At 44.7% G+C, this 14,617-nt stretch overlaps 1 protein-coding gene across 1 annotated transcript in view; it reads right to left on the reverse strand.

The window, feature by feature from the left end:
- MGAT4B (mannosyl (alpha-1,3-)-glycoprotein beta-1,4-N-acetylglucosaminyltransferase, isozyme B) overlaps nt 1-14,369 on the reverse strand; it is a 354,359-nt gene extending 339,990 nt beyond the window's left edge. The window contains exon 1 of the mRNA XM_018554441.1: nt 14,021-14,369. Within this exon, the coding sequence (XP_018409943.1) occupies nt 14,021-14,117 (97 nt within the window). The 5' untranslated portion in view covers nt 14,118-14,369. The remainder of the gene's footprint in view (nt 1-14,020) is intronic.
- Between the last annotated feature and the right edge of the window lie 248 nt (nt 14,370-14,617).

A 14,617-nucleotide genomic window follows, 5' to 3' on the forward strand; every position in this document is an offset into this window, starting at 1 on the left:
ACCACAAGTAGCCACTAGGTCGTATATAATGACTCATCACATTATAAAAGATGATGATTGTGTTCTTAAAAGAGAACAATCTTCTACACCTTCTACGGGTACAACCTTTTTTTTGTAGTTTTAGATTGCTAATGATACAGGAGTACATGTTGCAAAGTACTCCTGTAATCAAAAACCCACCATAAGCCTGTTATTCAAAATATTAGACACAGGGTGCGGCTAAGCTCCATACTGAGGAGTGATGGAGCTTAGCCGCAGTGAGCCCAACAAATATTCTCGCGATCCTTTCCACTCATCTCTCCTTCCTGTGATTGACAACGCATTTTATGAGCTGCTGCTGCGCATTCATAGATATAAGCGCAGGAGCTCTTTCCCTGCAGCTCTGTCCTTGCCTTCCCTCCACCTCTTGTCCCTGCCACCCCATCTCCATTCTCTGTCCCCGCCTTCCTTCCAGGCACTGCTGTCTCCACCTCTTGTCCCTGCCTCCCCATCTCCAACTTCTGTCCCCGCCTTCGCTCCACGCACTGCTGTCTCCACCTCTCATCCCTGCCTCCCCATCTCCAACCTCTGTCCCTGCCTCCCCATCTCCAACCTCTGTCCCCGCCTTCCCTCCACCTCTGGCCCCTGCCTCCACATCTCTATCCTCTGGTCCCTGCCTTCCCTCCATGCACTGCTGTCTCCACCTCTTGTCCCTGCCTCCCTATCTCCAACCTCTGTCCCCGCCTTCCCTCCACCTCTGGCCCCTGCCTCCACATCTCTATCCTCTGGTCCCTGCCTTCCCTCCATGCACTGCTGTCTCCACCTCTGGTCCCTGCCTCCCTATCTCCAACCTCTGTCCCTGCCTTCCCTCCATGTACTGCTGTCTCCACCTCTTGTCCGTGTTGGTGGCTGTTTGTTGGGTTTTGGGAATAGGATATCTCAGGTGTGCTGTGGCTGTGGAAATCTGCAATTCTATTACTAATATAAACGGTTACGAGTATGTTTATTTTGCTTTACGTCATAATTCTCTTTTCATTTACTGTCAGCAGAGACACTGTGACTTTATCCTGGACAGAATGTCCTTTCAAAAGATGAATCATACAGCAAAATCAATATCTGCGTGGCACATTATTATACAGCAAGTGAAAACCATGCTATAACTGGGGCTGCAGCATGGAATTGTCTTATATCATCCTAGTGTAGAGAGAGATCAATATATATTAAAGTGTCCTATAAAAGTGCCTACACAAGATGATCTTCACCAAGTGTAGCCAATTTCAGTTGGGCGGTCCAATCAGGTCCACCTGTCAGTTTTTCAGGGGGATCTGATCAGAAGTCCAATGCTAAGGTACCCATACACTATACAACCCTCGCAAGACTTTTGTCTTGCGAGGGTTGTAAAGTAATTTTAAAAACGTACAATCTGCCCATCTTGGACAGGCAGATCGCCCTGAGGGGCGGGCTTCCGATGACTGCAATGCTGAACGGGCTGTGTGCGCGTGCGCACACCGGCCCGTTCGGCAGTTCTCCCTCGATCATGTTAAAAACCAGCCGACAATCATACGATTCTCGGCTGGTTTTCCAACATGCTCGAAATACAAAAGTAGTGCGACCGTACATTAGAAACGGTTGCACGCCTTCCATACACTGCAGATTCTCGTACTATCACAGGATTTCACCGCGATTCTCATACGAGAATCGTGCAGTGTATGGGCACCTTTACTCTATGGGCAGCCGGATCTAAAAGGACATGCATCCGTTTACATCAGGATTACCCCTAACTTCGGCCAGGTCTGGAAAACAAAAATCAGAACAGAGTTCCGTTTTGGAGGAGCTGATCACTATGGATGGAAGGTCTGATGTAAACACGTGGTAGAAAAGTAATTTGCGCTCCAATAATGCTTTTGTCAATAAAGAACATTGACTAAAATTCTTGTCACATCACATTCGGAACCATATAGGTCTCTTCTTCAGGGAAACAAAGTGTAACCAGTTTGCCTGAAGAAGGGACCTATACAGTTGGGAAACGTCACTATACGATGTGACAATTCTTTTGTCAATAAAGAACATTGACTGAAATTCTTATTATAGTGCGAGTTACTTTTCTACCATGTGATACTGATCTGCCGAGGCATCAGCTGTCATCTCAGCACCCACCCATTCTCTTTGGTTATACCTGGTCAGGAATACGATGAGATCTACTTGAATTACGTCTGATGTAAACAGACACGTCCGCTTACATCCGACTCCCCACAGACCAACATGGGTCCAGTACGTTCAGTTTTTCTCCGTCATCACGAGATGGAGGAAAAAACTGGACAGACACGGCTGTCACAACAGTGGCATCCGTTCCATACTGCTCCTATCAGCAGGGGATACGCGCAGGGATCGGAACTGACAATGCCTGTGTAAAAGGGGCCTTACGTCTGTATGAACGCCCCGATCTCCAGACACACGTCCGGCCAATTCTCAGGAGACTAAAGGAAGAGCTGGGTTGGATTTTCATGTCCAGTCAATACTGTAACCCACCAGATAAGCCGCTCCTAGCAATGGTCTTCTTCCACAAGCAAAAATATGCACAGTTGGCAATCCAAACATACGGAGTTTACAGAAAGATCTTTTGTTCAATCAGACTAAACCTCTAGAGCAGATCATCGTGTAAATTCAGATGATTAGAACGATCTTCCATCAAAGATCTTTGAATTGTGCCTGCACTAGCTTTGTAGTGACTGGCATAGATCATATGCAGATAGCCACCAGCCACTGCACATGGGGTGAACAAACGCTTTCGTTTTATAACTCATGGTAAAAATCACAGCTGAATTTCGCATCCGAGCGGCAACAATTCTTTTCCCCAGTTCTTGTACACAGGGAGGCCAATGGCATCCAGGAGAATTGAGATTTAATACACAAACAGCACGTTGGGGTCACTTTTGCTATGGGTACAGAGAACAATAGTTGCTCATCATAACCTGAACTAAGAGCATACATTACCAGAATGAAATGCCAATACAAGTCTGGGACCGAATGTACCACATGATGCATACAAACACAAATAAAATGGAGCTTTCATCTTCCATATTCTGAGACTGGGAGAGCACAACACAGCATGCTATGAAAATGACATTCATACAACTCCTTCATATGTAATATTATTAAAGACTGAGTAAAGCACAGACATCCAAAACAAAGAGTGTGCGCCATTGAAAAAGGAATTCCCTCTCACACCGACATCCAATTATGGAATCACACGGTCTGCCTGGAGCTATATAGAACAGTTTGCTCTTTGCTTTAACCCTTTCACTGCCAAGCCCTGCGTTCCACTTTTGACCTCAGTTGGCCAGACCAATTTTGCAATTTTTCACTTTTTTTTCAACTGCAGCTTTAAGGGCCTGTTCACACCAGATGCAGTGCGTTCTGGCCCGAATCGGGCCTCGCATTGTGGCCAGCTGACTTTTTAGTGGGGCAGGAGGGGGATGTGGAGGGCCATTCAAGTGAATGGCACCGTAGCCACGCCCTCCGGCCGCAATGCGATTGCCCGCACGGTAGCGCAAGGCACATTGTGCCTGCGGTCCGGTGCAATCAAAATAGTGCTTTTGATCACACCGCACTGCCCTTAGGGGAGGTTCACACCATTTTCTGGAGCAGTTCTGGTCCGGAAAATGGTGTGAACCTGCCCGCAGTTCCAGTGCATTCCGTTTTTTTGCATTGCGTTTGGATTTTTTTTTTTTTAGCTTAACTTAAAATGGTCTTACAGGTGCGTTCCAGTGTGTTCCATGTGGTTTAGATGCGTTCCAGACCAGACAAAATGAGACATGCAGTATTTTTCTGGTCTGGTCTGAAACGGACTGCGCTGGTGTGAACAGAGGCCAGAAATAGCATAGGGATACATTAAAGTGCATTTTGGATCCGGAAACAATCTGCTCAGCTCTGGAGATTATCTGGATGTGGTGTGAATAGGCCCACAGAGTTTGTAAAAGACCAAACCATGTGCATCTGAAAGCACAGGCCCGGTAGAATAAAAAGATGGTGCTACTAATTTTGTAGGTCCTGCGATAATTGCACAAATATTTATTAAATCAATACTAAACCGATAAAAATACAACATTAAATTAATAAAAGCACACTAAAATCAGTATCAGTGCACACAAAATACACTTTTCCAACTAAATCTAAAAGACAAAACTGTATTGAGGTCATAAATAAAATTTGTAAATTCTAAATTGCGCCTTTCTGCGAAACGCTAAAGAAATGAAGGAATGCAAAACTGTAAATAAGCAACTTATGTAAAAAAATCTGTGTTGTAGTAAAGCCTGATCTGTAGTGCTGTGGTGGTGTGTGTGAGTTGTGATAAAATGATGCAGACATATAATCGCAACACCGCACATCACAAGGCACGGCTTTGATATATGTCTGTGCCCTGAATGTATGTATGTGTGTTTATATTCATGCATATGGAAATAAATATATAATAAACCAAAAAAAATCACAACGCACGGCAATGCACCACATTTCTTTTTTAATGTTATTTTGTTTAAAAAAAAAATTTAAAAAATCAAGCGCTGAGTGTTCTAACAACTCACCGCAGCGCATGTGCATGGCATACACCACAATATGGTACACACTGTTACAGGGGGGACCCTTCTGTTATAAGCGACCATGAGCTGATACCAGAAGGGTGAAAGCCACCGCTGTAAGGAATACTGATGTGGCCAGCTGGAAACAGTTGAGTACGGCCATAAGCCTTACAGCAGTGGCAGGGAAAGGGTTACCTTTTATACCATGTTCCATGTAACACCCATATTCAGGGTGTAACATGAAACATGGTCACGTCGCAACCTCCCGACCTACCTGAACACGGGCTTGTTCTACCCACTGCTGCAGCTGTTTCTTTAATCTGACATGGCTCCACCCACACAGACACATCATCCATTTACATTATCAGTATCTGTGAATAGAGAAACTACAAGTCCCTGGGGGACTTGTAGTGCTCATTGAAATGCCCTGCGGTGTCACCACTCCACTTGTAGTCCACTGACACTTTCTGTAACTGAATGTTCATAACAGACATTGACGGGAGGAAGAGTCTGCAGGAGCCAGAGCATTCAATTCACTGGTCACGATTGCAGAAAATTAATAAATGCACATTTTTCTTTTTCAATATGTGTGCATTTATTTTATGTTTTTAGCAGGTGGACGTTACCTTAAGGCCCCATTCACACCAGATGACTGAATGAGAGCAGTTTACACCAGTGCGTTGAGTTGACGTCCGCTGCCCTGTGCAGAAAAAAAAAAGTAGACCAGACTACTTTTTTTAGCCCAACGCAACATGTGTTTAACATGCATCAACACAACAGACATCAAGGAGCCTGCAGAAGTTGTGTTTGGGAACCCCTCTCCTACATTGCATGCAGGGGTTCTCAGATCACTAGAATGAGGTGTCCTGCATCAATGCCTGGGTCAGGGCCCGTTCACACATTCACTGCAGTGAACTGCATACTAGATCCCACCTCAGCTCACTGCATTGCTTTGTGGGGACCTGCATGGAGTGTGCACATTGTACACTACCAATAAAGTTTGTTTTTTATATGTAAACAGTGAATGGGCCCCAAGTACTGCACTAATGGGCTGTGCTCAATGTATCAAGGAGGGTTTGTAGGTCCAGTTTGTAGGTCCCATTATATACTCCATGTATGAAGCCCTAGGGAAGATTTTCAGCTCTCACTGAAGTGCGCTTTTCAGATGGGCCTAAACTTCCAGGTCTGCTTGAAGACAGGCTGTTTATTTGGCAAACACTAATCCTCAGGATTAGTATAGAGCAGCTTCAGTAGGGATCAGAATGCAGGTAAAAAGCATTCCTCATGCCTATAAAGGCCATATCATATGATTGAGAGAAATTGTCAGTGGAAGTTCTGTGTCACAGCCATTCCAGACATTTGCAGCTCTATCACTGGGGACGCTTCACACCATAGCATTGTGTTAAAGATTACATGAAGTGGATGAAAAAGACTGGAGGATGTCAGCAGAGCTGACATGAAAAAACATTTTTTTTAATTGAAAACTGTATTATAAACAAATTACATTTTTTCTCTATATAACGCACATAGGAAGCTTTAGGCTACATTCAACTTCCTGCTGCAGGGAATCCCAAGTTCCTGACGCAGGAATCCAAGATCACACCTAAAGATATAGGTGTGAATGGGACCTAAATTCCCTAATGGGCAAATTACATGACATGAATCCTTAGGAATAAACACTTAGGGCTGATGTATAAAGACTTCGCCAAGCTATACGCTGGATGAATACCATTCGCACAGCATTACAGCTACTAGATGGAACTAGAAAAGCACAGGAAATTAATCCCTACGCTCCTTGGCGCATTCTGCAGCTGCACTGGCGTGTGAATGGAGTTCATCCAGCGTATAGCTTGGCGAAGTCTTTATACATCAGTATAGACATTGGACCGTTTTGCACATATTGGATTTAATACTAGAATTATTTCACTTAACAACAATTACTTTGATCTTGATCCATTCTTATATGGAAAATGATCTTTCTATCGCATGTATTTATTGAATCAAGCCTTCAGGAACTTTGAATTATTTTTTGGGGATTTATATTTGTGTACACTATTATCTATTTCATATATTTGAATTGTATTGCATATTAGCACTATTGTAGATATTACACTTATATTATTATTAATATTTAGCTGCTACTGAGGTAGTGACTCACCTGTTAGCTCACAGGTCACATATATTGGCATCACGTATGAGAGACTAATTTAATATTTAGGCACAATAATTAGCCCTGCTATAACATCAAAGTAGGTTCATCTAACCTACCACCGATCTCTAGCGCTGCACACTCATTTATATTCTTGACCTTAGCGTCTATAGTGCAGCAGCTCCAATTATATTTAAGGTTTACCCATAGGCACAGATTTTACAAATTTTCACTGTCTAGGGAGTGATGGAGTCCATGTCTTTCTGGTTGGATGAATAGGTGTATAACCTTATTTCTGCAGGAAACCAGCAGTTCTGGGTGCACAGTTGATCACTGGGGTATAATGGAATTATTTGCATGGCTGCGCCCACCTTGCCTAAAAGAAAATAAACTGTGTTTTTTTATAACTACGGAGTGGAATGCAGCCAGAGAACCCAGAGCAAGAGGTCTTCAAATTGTTGATTAGATCATCGGGAATATTGACTTTGATGTTCACTCACTGTGCGTAATTGAGAAATTAATGGCGAGTGTTTTTTTGGGGGGAGAAGCATTTATATACACGTCGGCCGCTGAGTTTTATTTTCTCCAATTTCTGATGTCGGTGTAAGGACCTCTTCACATTGTTTTGCATCACCACTCGTCATCGCGCGTACACAGGTTAGTCATCATTTTACATGGTGCTACTTTACATACATCACCATTGTTTTGATGCGTCAATGTACATTATAGGATCTATTGTTAACAATGGAAGTGAATGGATACGCGTGGTTGTTAACGCACATAGAAAAATGCATGTATACATGCACACAGAGGTGTGAGTCCACATAGTAGATCTAAACACAAACCAGATGACATTTCATTTGCTAAAGCTCTGTGTATCATAAACAAATGACTTTTTTTTGTCTATATAACACAGTTTTCACCTTTTTCGCATCCCAGCACTACCGACATCCTCTAGCCTCTGTCCTCCACTTCCTGTCATCTGCACATCATTGCTCTGGCCAGACTTCCTAATAGTGACACTGACAGGCCATGCCTATACAATGTGTGTCAGCCTCAACCAGGGGTGTTTGTGACAGAGTGTCAATGCAAGAGTACAACTGGGAGACAGTCAAGGACTTTCATGGCAGGATTACCAGGTATTTTTTAATGAAAGCTTCCACATTAAATTGATTTTAGATTAGAGTGAAAACAACCTTTGCATGAGCCCTTACTGTCATTGCACACAGGCATACAATATTCTGCAGTCAGATCCAGAATATATACAGATCTGAACAGAGCAGGATTCTATCCTATGGGCCCATGCACACTGGCCTGGTTTGGTCAGTAAACTACAAAAACAAAAAAATCTGTGGTCACTGCCCTGTATTTGGTCATATTTTTATACTGTATGTTATTTATTACAGGTATTTATATAGCGCCAAAAGTTTAAGCAGCACTTTACATAGTGCACATGCACACCAGTCCCTGCCCACAAAGAGCTCATAATCTAAGGCCTCTGTCTCACATACATACACATAGGAGGGCTAATTTAGACAGGAGCCAATTTACTTTCCAGCATGTCTTCTTTGAACTTGGGGGGAGAAACCAGAGTACCTGAAGGAAACCAATGCAAGAACAAGGGGAACATGCAAACTCTATGCAGATAGTGTCCTGCATGTGATACGAACCAAGGAGCTTAGTGCTGCAAGTAGAAGTACTAACCACTAAGCCATTGTTCCTGCCCAATAATTACCGTGCTAACGTTTACATTTGTTTAGCATTCATGGACCCATTTGGCTGCTGCCGCTGATAAGGGCTGACATGTAACTATCAACGTGTAGCCCACAATGCCGCCGCTGATTACACATTACTGATGCTCACATCTCCCCTAAATGAGTCATTGGTGGCATTGCATGCGCAGAATGACCTCGGCCTTCAGTCATTTACAATAAGACGAGGTCATTCTGCACATGTGCCACCGCCACATTAAATGACTCAATTGGTGGGAGATGTAAACATTGATAGTGTGTAATCAGTAGCGACATAACCACTAGCTATACATTGTTTATATTTACAGTGTTAGCCTACAGCAGAGGCGGCAGCCAATAGAGTCCAAGTATCCTGTACGCATGTGAACGCTGCACAAACATTACCCGTGTACAGAATATGAACAACTTTTTTGCTTGATCTTGCTGCAAGCAAGCTATTGTATAACTAATATACCCCCATGCATGGGCTCCAATACGTGCATGAGCCCTAATATGAGCGTGAGCCCTAACCCGACTATGGGCTGGAAATATGTGCGCGAGCCCTAATACGAGCATGAGCTCCAATACGTGTGTGAGCCCTAACCGAGTATGGGCTCGAAATATGTGCGCGAGCTCCAATACGTGTGTGAGCCCTAACAAGAGTATGGGCTCGAAATATGTGTGCGACCTCCAATAGGTGCATGAGCCCTAACACAAGTATGGGCTCGAAATACGTGCGCGAGCTCCAATACGTGCGCGAGCTCCAATACATGCGCGAGCTCCAATACATGCGCGAGCTCTAATACGTGCCTGAGCCCTAATACAAGTGTGAGCTCTAATAAGTGTGTGAACTCCAATACGTGCGGGAGCTCTAATACGTGCGGGAGCTCTAATACGTGCGGGAGCTCTAATACGTGCGGGAGCTCTAATACGTGCGGGAGCTCTAATACGTGCGGGAGCTCTAATACGTGCGGGAGCTCTAATACGTGCGGGAGCTCTAATACGTGCGGGAGCTCTAATACGTGCGGGAGCTCTAATACGTGCGGGAGCTCTAATACGTGCGGGAGCTCTAATACGTGCGGGAGCTCTAATACGTGCGAGTGTTTTGTTTTTTGTTTGTTGGGGGGGGGGGGGGGGGGGGGGTTTGTAATTTTTTACTTTCAATAGACACAAGAGTACACAAGAACATACAAAAGGTAAATATATTAGAAATTAGATTTGATTAGGTAGATTTGATTAGGTTTAGATGTACTTTATTATAGAAGTACTATTTTTATGTAAAATGCCAATGCCATAATACCCAGCATTGTTGTCCTTTACTACACGCACCATAAACAGAAGAGTTACGTTAGGGAACACTCCACATACTCCAAAAAGATGCCACCTCGATAATGCCAGTCCATGTGCCAGTATTTCATGGGCTATCACATTTGTGGCAAAGCGTTTCAAGGTAAAACCATTCATGAATCTTTATACACCTTAAATAACACGTGATGATTTGGCACGATTAAAGCTCTCTAAGATTTGTTTGGAAACTGAATCCAAATTTGAAAGGTATTCCAGATGGAAAGAAAAAAGGCAAAGATCTGAGAACGCCATCGCCTAAATTGAACATACAGCAACCTGTCCCTAGTTTCATGCTTGCCAATTGTAGCCTTGCATGAAGCGCACACAATGACAGGTGAAAAAAAAAACAAGGTTGTGAAATGCAGAGGCAGGTATTGCAATCAATGAATGAGAGGCTGGAGCCAGCTCGATGATGCATGACAAGGCCCATAGAGAAACAGCTGGCTGAGCTGAGGGACTCGAAGAATAACACAGGGATAGAAAATCCTCCAGCAAAAGCATTTTTCATTTATGGATAAGAATAGATTCCATATCTAGAAGCCGGAGATAGATCTCTCATCATTTCCTGGCTATCTACAGAGGAATCATCACAGATTACAAGGAACACGTCTTTATATATATATACAATGATCGGTTCTGGGTAGATGATGGTGGACTGAACCATATATCCGCTTTTCACATCTCCAGGGAACTCCACGGACAAAACCCCTGCACCTGAGTTCCCAGCCCCCATCTGCCTGCTGCAGCCATAAGGAGGTTTCCTTTCTGACGTTCATTTATTTATTTGGCATCATGCATAATTCAGCAGGGCAGTGCAACTCCTCCATATGCAGCAGCAGTAGTGAGACTCCAATGGAAGAGGATGGTGGAACTTTACTAGGGAGCTTTGGATCAAAAGCTGGTACTCAAGCAACTCGCTAGCATAGCCAAAACAGCAGTAATAGCTAAAAAAAAAATAAAGAGTTTTACAAATGAGAACACAGGAGCAATAAATCCAGAGCAAAAATGTTCCATACAAAGTGTCACAATAGGAAGTGGATGTAAAACCTGCAATTTACACTTCGATCACTGAAAGCTAATCCTAAAATAACATTTACAAGTTTCCACGGGAGGTAATGTGTGAAAAGCAGTGTTAACATCGGAGATCATACAGATGGAGGCAGTCATGACTAACTTAAAGCCCATCTCAGGGCAAACAGTAAGCTGTACCTCTGTAGTACCCAGCACTGCAAGGGTTAAGTGCTCATGTATGTATAGCAGACTCAAATAAAGCTGTATTAAGTCCCCTGAACCCGACTTCTGCAGCGCTCACTTCTTCTCCCCCTCTGCATCCTCATGTCTAATGACATCATCGGTCCTCATACCACCTGGGCAAAGGAGGCTGTGTGGACCGGTCTAGCAACCCAGGCAGAGATGGCGGGAGTGGGAATCAAGGAGGTAAAACAGCTTTAATGGCGTCTTCTGGCGCTCACATGCACCACTCTGGGGTTGTGGTATACTTTCATCTCTGCATACCCTTGCAGGGGTTTCTCATGCACATCCTACCCCCTTCTTTACTGAAACTGGATTCATGGTTGGTACCCCTGGAATTTCTACCAGTCTCAGGGGTATTCTCTTTATTGGATATCACCCTTTCTTTGTTGCACGATGGGTTGTCTGTTGACCTGCTTTTCTATTGACCAGACCGGCTGCTAGACTGGTCCCTGCAGCCTCTCTCCCCCATTGCTCTGGCTGGATGACTGTCCCTCGTCATCCTCAGGTATAATAAACTCTATTAGACGTGATGACTCACAGGTCCTTAGACCACAGGAGCATGGGGGGGGAAGACGGCAGGAACTGGTCTAGCAGCTGGGCCGGATCGAGGTTCGGGCGAGTATCTATGTTATTTTAGACCCTAGACCAAAATGAGCACTTAACCCGTGAGGTGCAGGGCTATCCTCACTACAGGTGTAAGTTTGCACGGGGGTGGGCTTTACATACTTTAAAATAAAATCAGTAGGTTTTTTTTCTTCTAAATATTGATCCACATTCTAAGAGATGTTCACATATGAATGGGCTCCCTGCCACAAAGCCACCATAGACCAGGGCTGGACAAATCCCAGCAGCCAGGTCGCCAATGTTCCTTTATAAAAAACGACAGCTGGCGCCTAACTTTTGAGGTTTTCTCTAGTTGTTGTCAATGGAGCTGGACTGGACACACTGGCTCCTGAAGTCCATATTCATTTGTCCAGCCCCGGCACAGAAACAGAGCGGACAGCCGAGATGAGGCAAGTGTAAATTACAAATGAGACAACACGCAGTGGTACGGCATACCTAGGACTATGCAAAGTGTCGAATGAAGTCACATTCACTAGGTAAGCACCAGTTCAATTTCTGTACAATGTTAAATATACAATAGAAATGTAAACAGTAATAAATATACAATAGAAATGTAAACAGTAATAAATATACAATAGAAAATCATTTGAATTACAAATACTGAATTTGTGTTCATCAGAATCATACAATAGCCATCAAGCATTAGTTAAAGCAGGGGTGGGCAACTCCGGCCCTCCATCTGTTGTGGAAATACAAGCCCCATGGGGCACTGCAAGACTGACAGCCACAGGCATGACTTCCAAAGGCAGATGCATGTTGGGATTTGTAGTTAAAGAACATCTGGAGTGCCAGAGTTGCCCACCCCCGCGTAAAGCACAACTAAACCCAAAAGCAAAATGGAATATATTGCAGCTGGTCAATCCTTAGATGTGGTGGCTGCATTGGTTTTCTTTTTTTTAGTCTTGTTTCCCTTTATTTTCACCTGCTGATCCAGGCAGTATTATTTTTCATCTTCCTTTACTCAGCCAAGCTGTCCAGCAAAATGGCAGACAGGTTGGAACAAACCATTTAACACTGACAGGGGTGCCTACAATGGTTAGCTTTTATTCAGTTATGGAAAACCTTTATCCCAAAAGGAAAATAAACTGTTGCCGTAACTGCGTTAAAACAAAAAGGTGTTTAGGTGCAGTTTGGATTTCATTTGTTACTCAAGTCCATCCAAATCTGCTAGTATATCTGACACTACCCTCTACACAGGACGACAATGGTGCTGTCCAGGGGTGGCTCCGTAGATCCGTGGAGTCACCCAAAGACAGGAAGAAATGTTACTGGCCAGATCACCATGGGCAAATAAAGGAAAACTAATGCAGCCATCACGTCTAAGGACCGGTACGCCACAATATATTCCACTTTATGTTTTTGGGTTTAGATACACTTCAAACACAGCGTACAAAAGATATCAGCGCTCGTTTTTTATTAGTGTCATATTAATGCCAATGTCAGCAGGCGCTTCCAAACAGAGTGCGTACGCTCCAAACCTAAACAGGAGCCATCCGACCCACACAGCTGTACCCAGCAACTAAAGTCAAATCGTAGAAATCTAATGAAATCCGCCCCCTACCGCTGGAAGCGCAGCAGAAGACATTCTAGAAATGCAGAGGACTTCTGTCGTTTCTGACGAATATCAAGACTTGAATAGACCCATCAGTCTTCCTAATAGTATGAGAAGGTGACAACATTACAACCTAGCTGTATCCGGCAGGCATGACAATTATGCCAGGGACTGCCAACATCAGAACTTTGATATGCTCAGCGCCAGGTAATTAAATGGTGACAGGCTGACAACATGAGAACTTGGGCACATGTCACATCAATCATGCCAGGTGGGGATGTACTGACGGGCATCCCCAGGGTGGCCGACATCACATCCTAGCTAGAGATCAAAGTAGCTGTCAGTCATGCTCAGGGATGTCATGATCACTACATGGGGGGGACCCAGAATTTGTGCCAACCATGCCAAAAGTATCTAGGAAACCACAGAACTCACACTATGATACCAACAACTATGCTGACTATGATGCCAACAACATAACCTGGAACTCCCATAAGAGGAGTCACATGAGCCTGGTGGTGCCCATCATAGCTGCCAGTCACGCCAAGGCAAATCAGCGCAAGTGATGCCAACACAGGAATACCTAGAAATCATCCTAAAGAGAATAAGAATGCCAGGGATTGTAAACAGCAAAACTTGACATGCCCAACAGTGCCAATCATACCAGAGGGCGACAGCCCAACAACGTGCAGGCAACGGCACTGACAAAAGAGGTGGTGGAGAGCACAGCAACCCTACAATGACCTTCGTAGGGTTAATGACCCGGGAGAGGGTGGCTGGCTGGCATTGGGGGGTGGGGGCTGCTCACCTTTCTGCCCGCTGAAAGCCGTGTACCAGGATAGAGAGAGGAAGATGCAGAAGCAGAAGGCGAGCAGAGTCAGGAAAGTGCCATTGCGGAGCCTCATCTCCTCCTCCTGCTGCTCCTCAGCCTGGGCGGGGGCGGCTGCATGTCCGGGGTTCGGGGGGTGGAAGGTGTCCGCTGTACCACTCTCTCTTTCTGTGTCTCCTCTATAGCCGCGGTGTATAGCACACTGCTCCCGAGAGCGAGAACTGACACAGCCGAGCGCGGCACCTACAAGCCGACACTGCGCACGGGGGCGCGCCTCACATAAGCGCGTTACCGAGCACTTCGCAATCACGCGTCTTTAGGGGGCGGCGGCTGTGAACCTACACTGAGGCGGGCGATGTGCCCGGGGTGACGTCATCCGGCTCTGTGACACCATCACAACAATAACACAGCGCAGGGCAGAGTATACCCCATATATTGTCTTTTGTACTGAGCCTGTATACCCAGTGCTGGGGGTGTTACTAGTACTCCTCAACACTGCTTGGAGCTACACAGTGCATTACTAGTACTCATCAACACTGCACGGAGCTACTCAGTGAATTACTAGTACTCATCAAC

Source organism: Nanorana parkeri, unplaced genomic scaffold (assembly GCF_000935625.1).
Source record: "Nanorana parkeri isolate BGI_ZX_2015 unplaced genomic scaffold, ASM93562v1 scaffold158, whole genome shotgun sequence".
Classification (NCBI taxonomy): domain Eukaryota; kingdom Metazoa; phylum Chordata; class Amphibia; order Anura; family Dicroglossidae; genus Nanorana; species Nanorana parkeri.